General features: G+C 42.4%; 1 protein-coding gene across 1 annotated transcript; it reads right to left on the reverse strand.

The window, feature by feature from the left end:
* Positions 1–5,412: 5,412 nt before the first annotated feature.
* Positions 5,413–21,316, reverse strand: UPF3B (UPF3B regulator of nonsense mediated mRNA decay). The gene is made up of 9 exons (XM_044682661.1): positions 21,174–21,316; positions 20,891–20,997; positions 16,319–16,417; positions 14,110–14,220; positions 11,877–11,920; positions 11,177–11,365; positions 8,708–8,868; positions 8,000–8,309; positions 5,413–6,419 (listed from the first exon to the last, which is right to left on the reverse strand). The coding sequence occupies exons 1-9, from the start codon at positions 21,314–21,316 to the stop codon at positions 6,273–6,275; spliced, it is 1,311 nt and encodes a 436-aa protein (XP_044538596.1). The 3' UTR covers positions 5,413–6,272.
* Between the last annotated feature and the right edge of the window lie 893 nt (positions 21,317–22,209).

Here is a 22,209-nt window from a genome sequence, read left to right on the forward strand (position 1 = left end):
GGGGGGGGGGGCCGGATAGGAGAGCCTATATACATAGGATTTTGTATATGACCTTTGGTAAGGGACTTGCCCTCCCTGGGCCTCAGTTTCCTGCTCTGAAAATTAGGGGATTGGACTAGATGGTCTCTGAGGTCCCTTCCAGCTCTAGAGCTTGTATCTTGAAACATTTCATGGTTTTGTCTTGATCTCAACAGTGAAGTCTTGGATAAGGGAACTCCTGAGCCTCAGTTTCCTCATCTGTTAAAAAGGGTTTGTGGAAGTGGAGGACTAAATAGCCTTCTGGTTCTAAATTCATTAGGCAAGTCAGTCCTGAAAAAGAACTGAGGAAATGTACCTCCTTCCCTCATTTGTAGATAGGTATGAAAGATGGACTTGGTTTTGCTTGACTATAAATACTTGTTACAAGGGCTACTTTTTTCTTTTTTCAATTTGGAGAGGAAAGTGGAAAGAGGTTGCTAAACAAAAAAGGAAGAAAAGAGCTCATTGGAGCCTTTTTAAATGCACAGAACAGAGGGAAAGCCAGCTAGAAAGAACCACAGACAAATAGCTTTTAAAGTTGTTTATTCAATTTATTATATACTAAAAAAAAGAAAAAAAAACATGAGAGGGATTTTGCAGTTTCATACACAATCTTCTTCTGTTCTACGTTTAAAATGGAAGTACTGAATTTATTTGGGTGCTTAAGTTCAGAATAAAAGAGAAAAGAAATGAGGGGCATGTGAAAACAAAAGATAGCGATCAAAATAAGCAGAAGAAACCACAAAATCGCTGGCTGCAGAGTCCTAGAACCCCAATGAATGGGCTTTCTGCCTGTGCTTGTAGCCACAAATTCTTCATTGTGGAAGTTTCCATGCCTCTTGAGGCCTGAGCTAGTGCATAACAACAGAACATTGGAACTTACAGACACTTGGAAGGAAAGTGCACGGACCCAGGAAACCTAGGTTCCTGTCTTAGCTTTGACTTGTCCCTGTGACCACTTGGAATCTCCACTGCCTCCCCTGCAAAAGGAAGGAATGGGACCAAATGATCTCTGGGCAACAGAAGGAAGGCCAGCTGGAGGCATAGACAAGCAGGTCAACTCTGAAGACGATGTGGTGAATTGACTCCTTCAAAAAATGCAAGTTGATTATGATTTTCTGCTTAATCTTTTCGGAGTTTTCTCTGTGGAAATGCTCCACGTGTGTGGATGTTTGTCAAGGTCAGAGTAATCAAAAGGAAAAAGAATTTTTGAAACTCTCAGAGGTTCCATAAAACATTATTGCATGGTTTTGCTGACCTCAGCCTTGAAGTCTTAAATACCTCCCAACATTTATGGCCTCTACTGTGGAACAGATAACCTGAGAGCTGACATACTGCTACATGGACAGCTTTCCCATTAGTGATGGCATGACTCGTGGGTAAGACCCTGGCATGACTCATCCCAGATCAGAAAAGGAGGTTGGTGGCTAGGGGCATGGGCCATTGCATAGATGGTCAGACATGGCCGATCCATTAACCTGGTCATGTTTGTTATGTGACTGGCTGGATGTATTCTGAAATTAGGGGGATGTATGTAAAAACAGATTTCAGTCCTGTCTGACTCTCCATGACCCATTTGGGATTTTCTTGGCAAAGATCCTGGAATGGTTTCCCATTTCCTTCTTCACCTCATTTTACAGATGAGGAAACCAAGGCAAATGGGGTTCAAACACTTGCCCAGAGTCACACAGCTAGGAAGTGTCTGAGGCTGAATTGGAACTCAGGCCCACTGCACCACCTACCTGCCCTCCTTTCTGAAAAACCAGAAGATATCAACATAAATCAAATTTCTTTTTCGAGGAGGTGGGCTGGTCACTGAGCAAGATGGTAACTGGACAGCCTGAGTGCTGGACTGGCCTAGAAGGCCCAGAGGAAGGTTGTCAGCACTTGGGGCAGTCTCCTATTGATGAGATTTCACCACAAACAAGATCAGGCATGGATGAGATGTCATCTGTACCACTGGAGGGAATACTCACAATAGATGAGACCTCAGACCCATGGAGGTTTCCAAGTATATCAGGTTGTATTATCAGACAAGAGACATCAAAGGATACCATCAAGAGAAAAGTACTGGCCAGGACAGGAGACATGTTCAACTTGGAGCACTGTTGCTTATAGACCATGACCTTTGATGAGTCAGTTCCCTTTTCTGGGCCTCAGTTTATTTTTATTGATTGATTGATTTTTTAAACCTTTACCTTCTGTCTTAGAACCAATAAAGGCAGAAGAGTGATGAGGGCTGGGCAATGGGAGTTAAGCGACTTGCCCAGGATCACCCAGCTAGGAAGTGTCTGAGGCCAGACTTGAACCCAGGACTTTCCATCTCTGGGCCTGGCTCTCAAGCCACTGAGCCACCAGCTTCCCCCATGGCCTCAGTTTATTTGATGACAAAATGTTAACACTGCTACCTGCATGACCTATGTCGAGGAGTTGCTGCTAGGTTTCCCTGAGGTAATAATCCACTTTAGAAGTATAAAGCACCAAATGAATGGGTTAAGGTTGTTAGGGTATGTGCAATAAGGCAGTCAGAAGATCAGTTCCATTGGTGTTACCTAGCCCCAAAGGCGAGTTGTAAATTCCCCAAAGGAAAATAGCATCTTATTTCTGTGCAAGTGCCTTCCAACATCCAGACACGATGCTCTGAGAACAGCCGACACTTTTTAGTGTTCTCTGACTGATGGCAGGCAACTGGTTGAATGCTGCCCACTGAGACAAGTAGAGCTTTCAGGCTAAATTGCATCGAGAGATCATCAGCTCAGAAATCTTGAGCCAGATGGGGTCTTGGAGGCCCAGTCCAAACTTATATTACAGAGAAGGGAATGGAAGTACAGCAAAATGAAGTGATTTGTCCAAGGTAAAAAAGTTATTGTCTGAGGCAGGATTTGAACCCAGGTCTTTGACTTCAAGTCCAGGGCTGCAGCCACTATGCCATACTGATTGGGGACAAAGGGGGATGGGGCTCAAAATCCTTGTGTTCCCCCTTAGGGATGTTGGAGGGGAGCCTGTGGTAAAGTTGGAAGCCCTGTGGATGTGGTAGGAGCTATTATTACTCTTATTACTCGGTGTTGAGGTGGCTGGCTTCTTGCCTTTCCTTTAAAAAAAGGCTCTTGGAAGACTCAGATGAACACAGAATGAAATAAACAGAACAAGAAAAATACAGCAATTATGACAGTGTAGATGGGAGGGGAAAAACCCAATAAAACAAAAATGAATGCTGGGTGATTATTATGTCCAAATGGGGCCTGAGAAGAGGGATGAGCAAAGTGTTCCTTCCTCCTTTCTTGGGAGAAATGGGGGACTAGGGGTGAAAAATATGGCATATACCATCAGACTTGGTTGATAGGTATTTGCAGTGGGGGTCAAGTGACTTGCCCAGGGTCACACAGCTGGGAAGTGTCTGAGGTCAGATTTGAACCCAGGACCTTCCATCTCTGGGTCCGGCTCTCAATCCACTGAGACACCCAGCTGCCTCTTTCTCATCCACTTCTGCCTTTTTCCTGAAAGCTTTTGTAAATCTGAACCACATGCCCAACCAATCTCCATGGTCTCCCTGCCTGTGACATTAGAAATGGAAGTCAACAGACCTACTACTCCCACCCCTCCAATGACCTTTGTCTGCTGCTTTTCATTAGATTGCCATGTTGTGACAAGGACAGGATCTTTTTAGTCTCATACCCCCTCATTCACTGAAGACCCAAACTGGATTACCCCTTATCCCTCAATCTCCATTCCTTATTTGACAATAGCTGCCTTCACTTCCTCTCTTCTCCAAAGTTATCAATGATTTCTTAGTTGGCAAATCCAGTGGTCTTTTCTCAGTTCTCCTTCTTGACCTCTCTGCTGCCTTTGACACAGTTGGCCACTCTCTCCCCCGTGATATTCTTTTCTCTCTAGGTTTTTAGGATCCCACTCTTTGCTGGTTCTCCTCCTACCTGACATGCCAGCTCCTTCTGTTTCCTTTGCTAGATCTTCATCCAGGTCATGTCTGCTAACCATGAGTGTCCCCCAGGGCTCTATCCTGGGCGCTCTTCTCTTTTTCCTACATACTATTTCACTTGGTGATCTCATTAGCTTCCTTTAGTTAATAATTTCCACATTGACAGAACCATCCCTAACCTTTCTGCTGACTTCTAGTCTCACACTTCTAGCTGCCTCTTTGGACATCTCAAACTGGATGTCTCACAGACATCTGAAATTTAACATGGCCAAAACCGAATTTCCTTCATTTTCCTTCTTTCGAATCTGCCAAGCTCAAAATCTAGGTGTTACCTTTGACTCCTTCCTCTCTCCCACCTCCCCCCTACATGCAATGTGTTGTCAAGTCTTGCCATTTCTACCCTCACGACATCTCCTACACTCCTCCTCCTTTCCTCTGACACTGCCACCACCCTGTCCCTCAGCACTTCACTTCTGCTAGTTTGTGTGGCTGCTTCACCAGTAATCTTCCTAAAGTGTAGTTCTCTCCCTCCCATTCCCTACACCCCCAATAAATTCCCTTGGCTTCTTATCACCTAGAATCCAACATAAACCCCCCCTGGCAAAGCCCTTCATAATCTGCTCTACCCCTCCATTCCAGTCTTGTATACCGCTTCCACCCCACATATGTTGTGATCTAGTGACACTGGCCTCCTGGCACAAAACATTCCATCTCCTGATTGCAGGCATTTTCCTAGCTATCTCCCATGCCCAAAATACTCTTCCCTAGTCATCTTGGCTTCAAGTTTCATCTAAAATCCCATCTTCTATAAGATTTCCTTATTCCTCTTAATGATAAAGCCTTCCATCTGCTAATTGTTTACAATTGATTCTACACATGTTTGTATCTAGTCATTTTCATATTGCCTCCATTAAACTGTGAGCTCCTTAAGGGACTGTTTTATGCCTTTTTTTTGCATCTTCAGGACTTAGTGCAAAGCCTAAAACACAGTAGGTGCTTAACACATGTGTAATCCAAAGTGAGGGGAGGGCAGAACTCATAGGAACTGGGATGAAAGTTCTATGCTACAAAGAGTTCTCAGGTGAGGAAACTTCCTCTACCCTTGCAGGTCGGTACCCTTTTTCAATTTGTGGCTTTCAAGTTGTCTTCCTGGATTAGAGGTGAACTCTCTGTTTACTAGGCCATGCCACTTCTTTAATATGATCTTAAAGAGCCTTCTGAACTCCTTCCATGCACTAATATTACAAATTAAAATAAGATGTATACTTTTTTCTAGATTGTAGACTTCTTCAGGGAAGGGAAGGGCCTCCTCCTTGCTGTAACTTTCTTAGGCTCCAGCACTCACAGGAGGGTAACTAAATGGTTTTTAATTGAATTCCAACTAAAAACTATTTTAAACTTTGTAAATGTACTTCAAAACAGCCTTCAGAGTTTGCTGTTTGGACAGATCTTTATTGATATCTATACAAAACAGTGAAGATGGGAAGTTCCTATGATAAAAGATGACCATAGATTTCCTGAGACAGGAAATGCACTTGTGCCATAAGGCGGTAAGATGAAGCAAAGATGGAAATGGCCAATTTTGGAGGGTTGAATTTTAGCTAATTTGGTTTTAAAAAAAGGGCCCAAACACAAGAAGAAATGTTTGAAATATTCTCATATGCCAACCTATATTCAAAAAAAAGCCGGAGAGTTTCCGTATGGAGAATGTAGCTCTTATTTGACTCTGGTTGGCATGTCAAAACAAAATATCTGTTTGTAGGAAGTAGTCTGTGATATCTTTTCTGGGCCTAAGGTAATAGGATGCTTTCTGTTTCTGGCAGATTCCAACTGAGTAATGAATACCAGTGACACAATATGACTAAGGTGAAACTGGCCTTCCTTCAAAGGCAGCTCAACATGCCTGAAATTAAAACATTCTCTGCTTTGCTGACCCAAACCTTTTGATATCAGCTATAGGCTTCCAAACTTTAGCACATGGATTGCCATGATTAAGGCCATAGAAGACATTTCACATTCAAGCAAACCTCAAATCAAGTAAACCTCAAATCAAGTCATTTTCCTCATTGTAGTCTGAAAATCCTAAAATAAAATTCCAATAGCTGCATATATAAGAATCACCTCAAATTTGGCCTCTTGAACAAAGATTTCTGCTTTTGCCCCTCCCCCCATAACGTGCTCATCTGAAAGGGAGCCCCACTAGCACCTCGACCCTCTGAGATTCTTTCTATTCCTTCTTTTTGAAGGCACTTATAGACTGCTCGATTCCTGCTCTTTGGCTGTCTGCACAGTTAGAACAGTTAGCTATCTGGGGCCATCATTCCTCTTCTTTCCTACTATTGTTCTCATTCTCTTGCTTTTTATCTGGAGCTGGCTCTGCAGATTTCAAAGAGCTGTCTTCATAGGGTCCCAGGCGATTCCGGCTCCGGGCACCTGGCTGGTAGAGTTGCATTGCTGGGCGGTCCTAAAGAGAAGTGTGAGACGCATTAGTGGGCTGCACTTGACCTGCAAGTTGCTTCTGGCCCTTTTCGTAGCTTTTTGAACGTCCTAAGCACCATATACGGTGTCAGTTGGAGTAATACTTCAGTGGCACCAATAGCCAGGGTTGCAGACTTCCCAAAAGCCAAAATTTGAGTGTATGATCCTAGAGTCAAAACTCAACTAGGATTTTGCTTGAAAAATTTGAAAGAAAACATCAGTTTCATAAGCTCTACACTGCATTCCTAGCTACACACATACACACATGCACACGCTCCAAATCATCTGTCCCAATTTCAGGACCCTCTGAAAATGAACTCAACCAACCTAAAATGCTTCAGTTTAGGAACCACGCCCATTACCTACAGACCTCTTTCCATCTAGAATTTTAAAGACCTTTCATAGGCAGTTTCAGAGGAGAAAAAGACAAAATCAAAAACATCTGCCAACATAGATGCCTCCTCCAAGAATTCATTTTAAAGGATTATAAAAAGTGAACATATGAACTTTGCTTAGTTCTGACCTATTCTGAAGTCATGATGTCAGACCCTGTAACCCTGTTAAAACACAACCAGCGAAATTAGAGGCCAACAACATAACACCCTGGTGAGAGGCTCTGTGCCCGCCGCATGCTTGGTGAAACTTTAAGAAAGTCATCATATACTTAGCTCAAATAACATTTGATTCATGACTTAATTTGACTCTTAGAAATTCTAATTCAAATAATTCAATCTGAGAGTTGGTAGGGGCCTCAGAGGCCATCCCTACCTGAGAAGGCACTCCTTCTACAACATCTTTAAAGAGAAAGCAACCAATCTCTTTTTTTAAGACTGCCGGTGATGAGGAACTCACTACCTCCTAAGCCCCTTCCACAGCTTTCTTTTCTCCCAACACGAAGGCTAAATTGGCCTTGCTCTACCCCAACCACATTCCTCATTCTACCCTCTGAGGCCAGACAGAACAATTCTTCTATACTGCAACCTTTCAAATACTTAAAAATAATAGCTCTCAAACCAGATTCCCCCTCAAAGAGTCTTTTTCCATCAGACAACCCCCAACGACAGGAGTTCTTGCATATCCTCTCCCTGAGTGATAGAACAAAAGTTAGCACCGATGGCACTCACTCCTTCGGGCCTAATTCCAAGCACACATTGCAGTAGGACTTCAAAATATGAGGCTTCACAAAAGGAGACTACATGAGCATCCTGCTTAGTATTTCAAGGAGTTTGAGCTAGAAGATAACTTTGCTCTAAAAACCATTCACCAGGGTTTTTCACTCCACCAGAAGGCTCAGTGTCTCAGGTTTTTTAGTAGCCTTGTTTTATTTTTGGGAGAATTTCATTCCCAAGATGGTGCTTCCTGTTTTAGATTCCACCAAGCTAACTTATCTTTCTTTGTCAATGGGAGCCGTGGATAAGCTGTTTAAAAGTGGAAATCAAGAAACTTAGATGTCAAAAGAACAAGTAACAAGCTAATAATCCTTTCTTTTTGGTTTCTAGTGTTTGCTTTTTAAAAAAACCACCAAACCACCTTATGAAAATAAACAAATTTAAAGAAAAGTAGCACCTTGTTTCTTATGCGATCTCTTTTGGACACATCTTCTTTTCTTTCCTCTTTGGTCATTCTGTCTGAGTTGCCTATTAAATCTGTACCATCATTCCTCTTTCCTTTGTCCCTAAGTAGATCTCTTTCCTTTTTCATTTCTTCCTCTTTTCTTCTAAAGGTCTTCTCCTTCTCAAAGCGCTCCTTTTGTCTCCTTCTGTCTTCTTCCTGACGCCTCAGTTTCTCCTTGTCTCGCTGCTGCCTCTCTCGCTCTTTGTCTCTTTCATAGTCCTTGTCCCTCTCCCTGTGGTCTTTGCCACCCTCATCTTCAGATCTGCATGGAAAACAAATCTGAGAATGAACCCTCAGTGTTCTGGACATCACAAGCGGAAGACACACTGTGCTTTTTGACTTGGCTACCGAAATGAAGCTACCTAGAAAAAAAGGCCAAGAAGAGCGTGCTGCAACCAGTCACATCTTGTGACCCTGCGTTTGTTCAAGCTCCTCTGGAAAGCTGCCCTGAGACGCACGAAAAGGAGCATTTTGGACCCTCCTCCCCACCATCTAATTAGAAACAGTAGCTGATCTTCATTCAGCGGCAAAGCCAGGACAGAGCAACCAATGCCAATAGCACCCTTGCATAGAGGAGCCACTTAACTGTTTGTTGAATTCAATTGAATGCTGCAGAAACAAGTCTAAAGGAGACATGCTGATGAGCCCTAGAATACTAACTTCTTGGCTTTTTCTTCTTTCGTTTCCCCATCAGAAGGCTTGACGGCCGTACTACTCTGCCCACTGGGTTTTTCCTCATTCAGAATCTCTTTGTCCAATCTCTTGGATTTTTCCCTTTTTTCCAATTCTTTTTCATCTCCTCTTTCTGGCTTCTTGAGCAGCTTGAAAAAGAACAAGTTTATTTTCATTTTGAGGGGTAGAGAGGGAGTGTTCCTTTTAAGAAAAATTACTTAAAGAAAACTACATTCTGGCCCATCTAAGCCTTAGATCACAGTGGCTCCCATTGGGTTCTACACTCCAAAAATGGAGTGAGGTGAGGTGCACTCCATTTCTCAAGTTAACAGTTAGTGCACAAAGGAAGGTAGTTTACTACAGGCAAGACCACTCATCGACATCAAGCAGCTCACTCACTCTGTAGTGAGTGGATCACAACTCTTCAGTTTGCAAAAGGCCAATGCACAATTCCAAGCATGTTGTCCATAGCAAAGTAGCAGAGCTATTGCAGTTGGTGATGCTTTTTGTGAGAATACATCGTGAATTTAAACATGCTGAATGGGCGGGTGCTGCTGGGGTTAATGCTCCGAGTGACAAATACCTCTGTCACTGAAGGACTGCTCCACCTCGCAGAAATAATTTTTGCTTGAGGCTTTTTGTTGTGATGGCACCCAGTCGAATGGTAAGAACCACCCAGCACCTGGTTAGTAAAGCCAAATGCCTCATACGGTACAAGGGGGACTGCCGTTCCGTCTCTGCTGAGCAGGAGTCCTGGGCTTAATGTTTACTGGTTAAAATAGAGGGTTCAAAATCAGCCACACAAGGGAAGTGTGAGCTCTAAAACGTCCACCATGCAAACCAAACCCCTTCTCTTCCCCTAGTTGCCCCTAGCAAACCCTCCAAAATACTCCCCCCAATGACGGCTAGTGTCAAGATCTACTTTTATGGAAAACATAAGAACTGCAAGTCTTAGACGAAGGCTTCATGCAGGGCTACGTCATTGAGCGAAGGGCATAGCACAGCACAGCACACACTGAAGGAGGAGCTATTTAAGCAGAAACAGAGACAAGTTCCCTGCAAAGGGCTAAAGTCCAGTCTGAACAGCACGACAGGCAAAGCATCGTCCTAGGTGGCTCTCATACTGCTGCTGCTGGTAGTCCACAGTGTATGCTCTTCTTAGCTCTCCAATAAGCATCTTCTTGGGGAAGGAGTTGATGGCACATTAGGAGAAGCCAAAACACTCAGTACTCTAACAGGACTGCAAATAAATGTATCTCCTGCTAATGATAGCTGCCTTGTTGGACAGAGGCAGGCAAAGCGAGTCATGCGTGAGGTGGCAGGCATAGGATGGTATATATGAGATAGACTGAGAGGAAGCCTGAGAATACCCCTTCACCCCTCATGAATGAGCTGGAGCAGGAAGAGGGTCTAGTGACTGAGGGGACTCCAGCACCAAGAGAAGCAGACTGGTGTGGGGGTGAGGCAAGAGGACACTACCTTTCTGCCACGAGTAGGGATTGCTTCCAGTTTGTGGGATAAATTGTCCCTTCTTTCCAAGAATGTTAGGGAACAAATACTCCACGAAGTGTCACAAAGCAAGGGCTTCTCCAAACCCTGCTAGAGAGGGGCAGCTAGCAGGGCCCAGCTCTACCTCCTTCCTTGAGGGGAGGTTGGGAATATGTGTTTCTGAGAGCTGTTGCCTGGTTACTGAAATCTTTGCCCAGTGAGGATGGAGGAAAGAGGGACAAAAGTGGGAGCAGAGCGCCATGCAGGCCCTTAACCCTCAGGCCTTCCCCACTGCCCCCCTCAACTGGGTTAGCCTTCAGACAATGGAGGCAGAGGGCCTCAAACCAGCTCCTCTTCCTCCACAAGCTATGGATCCACAGCAAAGAGAAGTCAGTCAGCCTACAACCTGTTACTGAACCTGCTCCTACTTGTAGGACTCATAAGAGTTATTCTGCTAACTCTACCACCAGACCTAGCCATATGACAAATACCCAGTGCCATGTACTCTTGTGCTGGGCCTTGACCCTTTGGTGATTGGCAGTGTCTAATCTGTGTACTAGGAGACAGTGGGAAAACACACGGACGAGCCAACCCGATTGAGTGTCAGTGTGAAGGAAAACACGGAGAAAGCCCTACTACCCCACTGCCTGCTAGCTCCCCAGAAGGCTTTATTGACTAAGAAAATGAAACAGATAGAAATCCAATAATGGAACATGTTGAAATGGCAAAAAATAGACCAAAAAAATGACAGAATTTGTAGTAACAAATCAAATGGTATGAGAGGTGCTGATTAATGCTCTCAAGGGTTTCCCACTTCGACTCAAATGATAGTGCTAGAGAAAAACGTTTGCTTTATTGGTTTGCCACAAGAAACTTTATTTCATCTACACCGACACTCAATACACGGACACTCCATACATGTTTCGGGAAGTTGTTCCATGCGACTTTTCTGCAACATGGATTTCATACCTTAATCTTTGGTTCATCCTTTGATCTATCCCTCTCTTTTTCTGGACCTCTTTCAATCTTCTTTATCTTGTCTGTATCCTTTCTTTTTCTTCTCTCTTCTTCCTTCCATTTTCTCCTTTCTTCTTCTCTTTGCCTTTTTCTCTCGATCTCTCTCCGCCGTCTCTCTTCTCTCTTTTCTTCTCTCATCCTCTAAAAACAGAGGATTCAAAGTTTTTTAAACAAGATGGATGCTGCTCAAAAGCCCCAAGCAGTCACATAGCACACTGGGCAACCAATATATCTAGCAAAGGCAACCTCCCCACCTTCCTACAGAAAGGAGAGGTATCCCAGCTAAGCAAAATCCCTGGCAGTGGATTAAATGCCTTACCAGGGGCCTTCAGGAAGATAAAAGGCATCCAGAGAAGAAGCTAGTTAGTCACCAGCCATGCAAAAAATAGAAGTTTGCATCTAAATGGCACTTTAAGCTTTATAGAACACTTTATATCCATCTTTGCATTCGATCTAACCTGTATCTTCACTATCAAAGTCAAGCAGAAGGGCCAAGCCCAAAGTCAATGGGACTAGACTGACTCTCCTCCTGGGCATAAGAGGCTAGGAACAACAACATGCATATACTGGGTAGGCAGCTACCTAGTCCTCCACCCCTAATTTGTGAATGAGATCAAATTTATTAAGATAACGACTTCATTCCATCTCTTACCTGCTTATTTTTCAAGAAGTTCAAAAGGGGAGTTGTCTTCTTGGCTACATAAATATAAGGGGGAAAAATCCAGTGTCAATTATGCACCTAGAAAGAACTTTTTTCTGACCTCCAAGGCCAGGAAAATTATGGACTTCAAAGGAAAATTTCTAATGTATCAGAAGAAAGTTTTTCATTTCAAACCTTAGCAGCAAAAACAATTCCTACATCTGTCCAGTGCCTTGTAGTTCACTAAGAGCCCTTAAACAGAAGATCTTGGCTCTGGGCTTTCAAAACTGAGTAGTTATTTATTTAAGGCCATAGACATTATCCTGGCGTGAATGCCACCTCTTCAGCAACAACCATGTAACATGAAGCCAGTAAACCTTCAAGAAGGAATTTCAGTTATACCTGGACTTTTAAGGCAACTATTTTGGATTTTATAACAAGGCCAAAGAAAAAGAAATGATTGGTTATATATGGCTTCTGTTTTCAATCAACCAACCAGCAAACATTTAACTGCCTACTATGTGCCAGGCCTCATGTTAAGTGCTGGAAAGGCAAAGAAAGGTAAAAGCAGCTCTAATTGTCAAGGAGTGCACATCTGCTTGTTCAGGGGAATGAGGGGGTGGGGTGGGGCCCAAGGAGAAAACAAAGGAAGAGGGAAAAACAATATGTACAAGAACACAGAAAAGAGACACAGGATAATTAATGGGGGGGGGGGAGTGGCGGCGGGGAGAGACAGCAAGGAGAATTTAGGAAAGGCTTCATGTAGCAGGTAGCACGAGCTCAGATTAGAAGTAAATTCAATCCCAAGAGGCTGAAGTGAGGCAAGAGTGAGTATCGTCTAGGCACAGGGTCTGGCTAAGTTAGCAAAGGCACGGAGGTGGCAGATGGAGTGTCATATGTGAGAATAGAGGGAAGGCTAGACTGTAGTTAAGGAACAGAGCATAATTAGGCTGCAATCAGGTTGTGAAGGGCTTTAAAAGCCAAATTGATGGAGTTGATATTCAGTCCAAAAGCTAAAAGGCAACCTCTGGGGCCAACCTGGAGAGTACTGTGTTCAGTTCTGGACTCAAGAAAAATCATTTTGGCAGCTGAGAAGAGGGCTGGAGTGGAGAAACTTGAAGAAGGAACATCCCTAAGGCTTGCAAAAGTCTAGGTGGAAAGGGATGAGGGCCTGAACTAGGTTAAGAGACTGTGAGAGTGAAGAGAAAGGGAAAGATTAGATATGGTACAACTGACTGGATATGAGGTTAAAGGAAGCAGAATAATCCAGGATGGTACTGAGACTGTGAACTTGGGTAACCCCTAGGACAGAATTAGTTCTATGGCGAGTTTGAGATGCTATGGGACTTCCAGTTGGAAATGGTCAATAGACAGTTGGAGATGCAGGATTGGCATCTGGGGGAGAAAATAGGTCTGGATAAATAGAACTGGTTATCATCAGAAAAAAATGATCACTTAACCCATGAAAGCTGATGAGATCACCAAGGGAAACAGTATATAGGGAGAAGAGAATAGGGCCCGGCACAGAGGCTTATGTATCATATTTTATATAAAAATACTCATTTTTAAGTAGAAAACACCAAAAGATCTTCAAAAACTTACCAGAAAATCCTAAAACTTACAATTCTTATAACTATACCCCAAGAAGAAAAAAACAGAAAGGCCCCATAATATACAAAGGTTTTCATAGCAGCTCTTTTTGTGACAGCAAAAAACTGGAAACAAAGTAGGTGCCCATTGATTGGAGAACGAACGGCTGAGAAGCGGCTGAACAAAGTGTGATCTATGAATACAATGGAATGTTATTCCACTAAAAGAAATAACAAATATGAGGAATACAGAGAAACATGGAAAGACTTGTATGAACTGAGAAAGAGTGAAGATAGAACAAAGTAAGACAATGACTACAATCATGTAAATGGACTCTGGGTGATTGGGATGATGAACCTTAGACCTAAGAGAAGAGACCTTAGGCAGGAAGGTGGCTGATTATGGGCACAGAATGCCATATACACCTTCAAATGTGCTTTAACTCTTATCCAAAGGTGATTGCCAGAAAAAACCCTGAAAGGCATTGATAACACCGATTTAAAAGATATACTCCCAAGATTGGCACTTACCGATTATTTAGAACAGTGATGTGTTCATAATGAACAAGATCAGAAAATTTCATAAATATCAGGACCCTTTAAAGAGGCACACTTGATCGAGCTTGTGTTCTCTCCACCCCTTCCTCCCCCCTTACCTATCAGCTCTTTATTTCTTGCTTCGATTTCTTCTAAGAGAGTCTCAGGAGTAGATGTCAGTTTCTCTTCCTCAGCACAGTAGCTCTCCAAAAATTTCTTGTATTCAGGGTCTAAATATGGAATTGAGGAAGTAAGTATGGCAAGTTTTCAGTGTTAAGACTACATCCAAATTGGCCAGAGAGACTTCCTTACAACTTTATGCAAACTTCACAAAAGAAAGAACAGAGACGATGAGAGATTTTATTACTTTTTGGGATAATGTGTTAGAATGTGGCTGGCTCGCCTTTGCTTTCAAAAGCTGCAGCCCCAACCATTGAGTCATACTTGCCAAAATCCTCCCCTTGGTAGACACCAAGAATTTGCAGAATGCCGTTCCCAGTTATTAGATTATAAACACTTTGAGAGCAGGGACTGTCTTTTGCCTCTTTTTGGATCCCCAGCACTTAGCACAATGCCCAATCCAGAGTGGGCATTTCACAAATGTTTACTGATTGACTGCAACCAGTTTTACATATGAAAATCCAGATTTGCACAAATAAAATTAGGGCCAATAAATGCTCTATCTAAACAGGATCAAAGCATGTGTCCTTTAAGTAAGAAGCTTTTCTAAAGCACTAAGACTTGAATATAGCCTACATCTATTCTTGTAGAACTCTTCAGGAAAATGTGAAATGTACCTGTACTGGCACTGTAAGGACAACCAAATTCTGTTCACACTACCTCAGAGAGATCTAATGGAAGCTACTGAATGTGGCATTGGAAGTGACCAAGATCACTTAAGTTCTTCCTGGGACCCTTGTTTCAAAAAGACTATAGAATTCTGACCTACACGGGATCATCTAACACAACCCACTCCCTCAACTCCCTATTTACAGAGGAGGAAGCTGAGGACCGTAGAGGTTGAGTGCCTTACTCAAAGTCAAAAAGGGGGGGTTAAGAACAATAGTTAAAAAAGCAGCTAAGAGTTCTGGACTTGGCACCAGGTAAATTTGAGTTCAAACCCAGTCTCAGACATATTAACTGTGTGATCCTAGGCAGATCACCCAACCTCTCAGCCTTGGTTTCCCCCAGGGTCATTGTAAGAAACAAAGGAAATAACATTGTGGCACTCTGGCAACCCTAAAGCTCTTATTATTACCTAGCCCAATCTTTGTTTTTCAGAGGGAGAAATTGTGTTTGGAATACAAGGTAGGATGGATATGATCTGAACCAAAGGTCAGTGCATCTGAATTAATAATATAATAATAAAATAAACCATGCACTATTAGGTTTGCACTGCATTTTCCTTAGAAAACACCATCGATGGTTGCTCTGGATGGCTTTTTAAAAAGTCAGGTGAATCTGAGAGCCAAGCCTATAGCAGATGGTGCAAAGGAGGACCCTTGGTTTTGAAAAGCTTGAAGAGCTGCTGGCAGGGCATCTTCTCCCAAGCTTGGGCATATTCAAGTTGTAGCTACGATTGCCAACCACTACACTGCTACTGACTTCAGCCACTGATCATGCCAAATAAACCCAAAGGAAAGGTGGCAATTTGACTAGGGCTCTTGTGCTCCACAGACTCCAATGATCAACCTTGTCTCAGATTTTACATTTGTGGATATGAAAGAAATGGAAACCAAAGCTGTCTGCATGCTAATGGCCAGAAGTGACCCTAAAGGCCACCTGGTCTGACCCCCCCCCCATTTTAGAGAGAAAAAAGCCAAAGCTCAAAGTCAAACAGGTAGGACTTGAACCCCAAGAAATAGTGACTATCTCTTGGTGCATTTGAAGCATCTTCATCTTGTAAACATAGGCTTTGTCAGCATCAAAAGCAGTAATAGAAATATAGGATCTACCACAAGAAATAAAATTCTTTATAGGAAATCTGACTTCCCTCTAAAGACCATTCCATTCCTTACTGATGAATATCTTATCAACTTCAGTTTTAGCTAAAAAACAAAAATGCATGTTGGGGGGGAGAAGGGGGGGCACCTGGGTAGCTCAGTGGAGTGAGAGTCAGGCCTAGAGACAGGAGGTCCTAGGTTCAAACCCGGCCTTAGCCACTTCCCAGCTGTGTGACCCTGGGCAAGTCACTTGACCCCCATTGCCCACCCTTACCAATCTTCCACCTATGAGACAATACACTGAAGTACAAGGGTTAAAAAAAAATGCATGTTCTCCCCTCCCCCCTCTCCCTCTAACTCTGACCCCACCATGGTGGTTTCGTACCATCCTCAATAGTCCCGGTTTTGGCATCTTTCTTCTTATTCTTCTTTTTTGCTGATTTTTGAAAAGGAGCAAATTCCACTATGGCAGGGTACTCCTGACCTATTTGGAAAAACAATACAATAAGCCCTCACCAATAGCAATTGTTCATAATTCTTTATAGTTCTTAAGGTTTCCACACACAATACTACAAAAACAAGAGGTAAGTGATAGTGCATTATCAGTCCTGGTTTTACTAATAAGGAAACTGAGGCTCTGAGAGATAATTACATGGGAATACATGCTTCCATAAAGGCAGAGTTCCAAGTTGTTCTTTCAGAGGAGTCTTACCGGATGGCGGGAGAATCTCAAGGCTCAGAGCTGTAAGGGACTTTAAAGGTGGTCTACTTTGTCCATTACCCATTACCATTCTTAAGACCAAGAAGGGTATGTGGCTTGCCCAGGGTCATAAAGGGAGGAAGTGATAAGCCAGGTCCTTTGATTAACAAATCCAGAGCTCTTTTCACTCCCTACTCCAAGAAGGCTATTGCCTCTTATTATCAAGAGAAATACTAGAACTAGGAATACAAAAAACTCAACTATCAACAACTAGGAAGGGAATGAAGACATTTCTATGGGTTGAATGAGTCATCTTAAAAACAAACAAAAAAGAAGAAACCTCTTTCAAAAGTTCAATAAAAAAGGACTATCTTAAAAAAAAAAAAGACTATAGAAAGAGTCTTTCAGTCCTAGAGGGGATAGTATGCAAGGGAGCCATGTCTTTGAGGCTTGAGATTAGAGATTTGCTATATGATAACACTGGACTAGAAATATGGGCAGACAGTATCTGGAAAGGAAGCCTCAGAATAAAAACAACATGAGCTCAAGTCCTACTTCTAACATATACTACCTGGGTGACATCTGGGCAAAGCCCATGCCTCTCAGTGGCCCCAAATTGCTTTTGCAAAACAGGTGCCAAAAGAGGGAGTTTCCTTACTGGCAGTTCCTTATAATCAATATAATCAGAGATCTACTGAGAAAGAAAGAAAATACCTCATCTATTTGAAAGAGAACTGAAAGATAGGAAGTTAAAAAAAATCTAACATACTCTCTTCATTGGAGGATCCCTTATGCCCTCATATAAGCCTCAGTACCTACTAGCAAGGCATAACATTATGAACATTGGTTCCTGCCATGAAGGACATTAAAGGATAGCTGGGGAGATACACACCAGAAGCATGAACTAAATACATGCCATGAAACAGCAGATGAAGGAAGAATGATATCTTCTTGTAAAAAAAGCATTGGAATTGGAGTAAGAAGACCTGAGTGCAATCCACTGCTCTGCTACCTGTGTGGGCTAGTCACTTTCTGGAGGTCAGTTTGCTCATCTGAAAAATGAGTGGGTTATACTGAACTACATAACCTCTAGGGCCCTTCTTAGCTCTGCATCTATAATCCTGTAAGAAACAGTTCCATATGGACCAGAGAAATCACTCAAATCAAACTATTTTTCTCAAATTTCCAAACCCACCACACATTAGAAGGGGAAAGCTTCAGGCAGGAGCAGGAAGTATCAGTTGACATCAAGGGAGGAGACAAAGATAAAAGAACAGATAACCCAAACCACAGTATTTAGGACCATTTATGGTTAAGTACAAACAGTCCTATTCAACAACAAGCCTGGAAGGTATCACCATATCAGAGCAAGTGATTTACAGAAGCCAGAATCATAAAGAGGATCCAAAGGCATCTGTTCAAAAGTTTCTGGTTGTTCAATTCCAGTGTGCATTACATTTTTTAAACCCTTAACTTCTGTGTATTGGCTCATAGGTGGAAGAGTAGTAAGGGTGGGCAATGGGGGTCAAGTGACTTGCCCAGGGTCGCACAGCTGGGAAGTGTCTGAGGCCTGCTTTGAACCTGGGACCTCCCATCTCTAGGCCTGACTCTCAATCCACTGAGCTACCCAGCTGCTCCCAGTGTGCATTACATTTTAAAAAGATTTCCATCTAAAATGGTGAAAACTGTTGGAGTTTTTTTGAAGTCATGGTTCTTACAGAAGTGCTATAATTTTCCAAGGACTCCAGATGTTATCTATGATCCCACTTTGCCTGTGGATATTGCCTTCTCCTTTGCAAATCACTTAACATGAATTTCATTAGCCTCACAACTAGCCCATTAGATATAGATATTATTGGACTCCCTTTACAGAGGATTAGCTATAAAGAAGCTAAAGATTTGCTGGGAGAGATATAGAGACAGAGACAAAGTAGTCTTTTCAGAATATTGAACTACTTTAAAAAAATATAGCAAAAGAGAAATTCTCTAAGTTTCTTGTTGGAGTACCTTAAATTCATTTCTGTTTGTTTCTTTTTTTGGTATCTAATAGACAACTCTATAAGCTGCATACTTTAATGACACAGATTTTGAATCAGTATTAAAAATTCAGAGACATATAGTTCATTTTTGTTTTTTCCCCCTGATATATAACAAAAATGAAATTCAAAATTATTTCTAATACTGAAATAGCAAATCAACAAAAGCTATCCTAATCTTTTCTCATTCATTTTCCTTAAGAAGGATCAATGTTAAGACTTTCTTCTATTAGGAAAGGTAGGACCTGAGAGGTTTCCAATTTTCCATTTAGTATAGGGACTCCACCCCTCCTTCCCTCCCCATAGCCTTCCTTGAAGATAGTCATTTGACATTTGCTCAGGCACCTCCACGGATGGGAACACATTATCTACCAAAGTAGCCCATTGTCTTTTTGTTTTGATTTTTGTTAGATAGCAAAAGAAAAAGAATTCTTCCTTTATAGTAAATGAAATGCCCTTTCCTTTGGAATACTTATGTTGCTTCAACTGCTATTGGCATAGTCTCTGAAAGTATCTTGTCACATAAGTTAAATTGTACATGCACTTGGACCCAGTGTTAAGATTACTGGGCCTATCCCTAAAGAGGCCAAAACTGGAATAAAGGACTCACATGCAACAGAAATATTCATGACATCTTTTTTTGTGGGAGCAAAGAACATGAAACAAAGCGATCAAGGCAGTGATCAATCCTGACTCCAGTAAAATGATGAGGAATCTTCCTTCCTACCTCTTAAAAGAGTTGGCTGAGTAGAGGTACAGGAAAAATGTTCAGATATGGCCAATGTGTTCATCTGTTTATTCTGACTATATATACTTAATTGTTCGGGGAAGGGGGTGGTACAAAAAAGGAAGGAAAAGTTGTCAAAGAAATATAAAAAAAGAAGGGAGTTTGTCAAGAGAGATCAAAGTGGGGTAGTTTCATCTATATCCCTCTTTTCTGTTCTCCTTTACATCCTGAAATGCTCCTACTTTTTCATGTTTAAGTTCATAACGGACAGTTTTGAAGATGTCACTGATGTCACTGTCATGATGTAAAACAAAGAGCAGCAGCAACATTTCTTTTTTAAGAAGGCTTTCCTTCTACCCAAGTGAAGTAATACCAAAAAGCCAATAGCCCCCACCCACCCAGCCCCAGCCTATTTTTACCTATTGTCAAAAGCATAGTAGTGATAGGCAGATAGGGCCACCAGGGAAGATACTTACATTTTATCTTAGAAACACACTGGCTTAAAAGGCTTGAGCTCAAGTGAATCAATAATAGACAAAGAATCCTTGGGGCTGGGAGGGAATATCTGAAACCTGTTATGTACCTTTACATAAGCACATGGCAACTAAGCTGCCAATATCATACAAGCATTCAAAACAAAGCATCATTGAGGCCACACTGGTACTGGTTCCTATCAGATAGGCAGTGAACAATGGGGGATTCTCTCATATTACTAACCTGTGAAGATGGCAGAAAATGCCAGAGCTAGAAGGGAAAAACAGCTTGGCACAGTGGAAAAAGCACTGCATTGGGGATCACAGGATGTGGGTTTTCATCCTACCTCAGACACTTAGTAACTGTGGCATCTTTGGGCAAGTCTAGTCACCACATCGGGCTGTTAAAAACAAAGGGACCAGACTTTGAGACCTCTGGGCTTCCTTCCAGTTTTAAAGCTAGGAAGCTTTTGGAAGCCAATAGAAGAGAAGTAACTTCCTCAAATGTACAGCAAGGTTCCTGACTCTTAAGTCCTTGGCTCTTTCCTAGAAGAGTGGCTAGCACATAGCAGGTACTTAATAAATGGTTGCAGATGGGTTGATTTTTAAGAGGTTAATAAGAAATCTGGAGGGTTTTGAAAGTGTCATACTTCCAGGTAGGACGATTAGGGTCAAATGTTTAGGGAAAAAAAGTCCAGGACTCGTGACTTTGTTTTCTACTTCGGCAGACTACCTTGTATGGAACTCAGAGCTTTCTAAGTAAGAGAGCTGTCTGAGACTCTGAGAGCTTAAACGACTCAGCCAGGGGCACTTACCTAAGCATCAGAGACAGAATAAACCTAGGACCTTCTCTATCCAAGTCTAGCATTCTACCCACTAGGCTGCCTCTGTTACCAAGGCATTACACTTATTTGCAAGGGTGCCTAAAGGTTACTACCCAAGTACAAATGTTGCTGTACTGTAGATTTCTAACTTGAGCAGACATATCCAAGTCCCTCTGGGTTAAGTTAGCAGGTCTCACCTTTATGATCCACGAAAACATAGCCATCAAAGCGATCCCGGAACAAAACGATGTCCTCCTGGTTTTTAAAGTTGATGTATGCTCTAGAAAACATATGAGGATACAGACTGCAGAAAGAAAGAACAAGACATAAGTATGCTTGAGGTGCCTTGCTGAGGTGTAAATATCAGTTACATATAGAGATAGGCTCCAAAGTGGAATGAGAAGCATAAACAGGACAAGTACTGATGATGCCACTTTCAAACAACCCAAACATTTTTTAAATTGTGTGTTGTTTTTTTACCTAGAATCATTTGCAAAGAACTCAAAATAATCATGTTCAGGCAGAGGTTGAAGATGTTCTTCCAGCTGTTCCTTGGTCAGAGTAGGAGGCAACCTACGAATGATCACCTTGACACAAGGAGAAAAGAGAATGAACAGAAGCATTACTTTCCCAGAACCGGGTGAAGACTCAATGGCCTGGTCAGTGCTGCTTTTAGCTCTGTGTGGGGGTTCTGGGTAGGCAGAGATCTGGACATCCAGTTCCTTGCTAGTAACAACTGGGCGAATTGTCCGCACAAGGCAATGAGAAGACAACTACAACCAAGCTGCACAAGCTAAGATTATGGGTGAAGGGCAGGGATCTTTCTCCTCTACTTATTACACTTCACACTCTCATTACTGATAACTTCAAGTTCAAGCTGATAGAGATATTCCCTTGAAAATAGACATTCCTCCCACACAGTCAGGCTGACTGAGCCTCCTTACTCCTTAGAGATAGTCTTGTTTTTAAGAGCAGTTGCTTAGTGCTTTCAAGTACACATATTACTCATTTCTTACAATAACTTTGTGAGGAAGGGAAATTCCAGTGCCATTATGCCCATTAAATTTTTTTTTTTTATCATCCCCTCACCCTTTACACCTTAGAATCAATATTGGCTCTAAAGCAGAAGAACGGCAATGGGGGTTATGTGACTTGCCCAGGGTCACCCAGCTAGGAAGTGTCTGAGGCCAGATTGGAACCCAGGGCCTCCCCATCTCTAGGTCTGGTACTCAATCCACTGAGCCACCTGGTAGCTGCCCCTCTATTATGCCCATTTTATAGATGGGGAAACTCAAGGGTTTCCCTGAGACCCAGACTATCAGGGATGGAAAGGGATTATTAACCAGGATTCAAATCCCTTATGTTACAGTTAAACAAATTGAGGCCCAGAGAGGGTAAAGTGATACAACAGATAACTAAGGAATCAATTCACTCCTAATTCCAAGTCAATAGAAGGCCTCATGGCGGGTAAATGGGAAAGCCCTCAGAATCTGGCCCAGCTCTGTCACTTTCTACT

This window comes from Gracilinanus agilis, chromosome X (assembly GCF_016433145.1).
Source record: "Gracilinanus agilis isolate LMUSP501 chromosome X, AgileGrace, whole genome shotgun sequence".
NCBI classification, from domain to species: domain Eukaryota; kingdom Metazoa; phylum Chordata; class Mammalia; order Didelphimorphia; family Didelphidae; genus Gracilinanus; species Gracilinanus agilis.

Excerpts from the sequence above, each read along its gene's own strand:
- UPF3B (XM_044682661.1), bottom strand. The coding sequence starts at position 21,316 with ATGCTTCTGTTCATTCTCTTTTCTCCTTGTGTCAAGGTGATCATTCGT. Across the intron at positions 11,366-11,876 it reads ACTTCTTGAAAAATAAGCAG|AGGATGAGAGAAGAAAAGAG; the intron begins GTAAGAGATGGA and ends CTCTGTTTTTAG. Across the intron at positions 8,869-11,176 it reads AGGATGAACCAAAGATTAAG|CTGCTCAAGAAGCCAGAAAG; the intron begins GTATGAAATCCA and ends TTCTTTTTCAAG.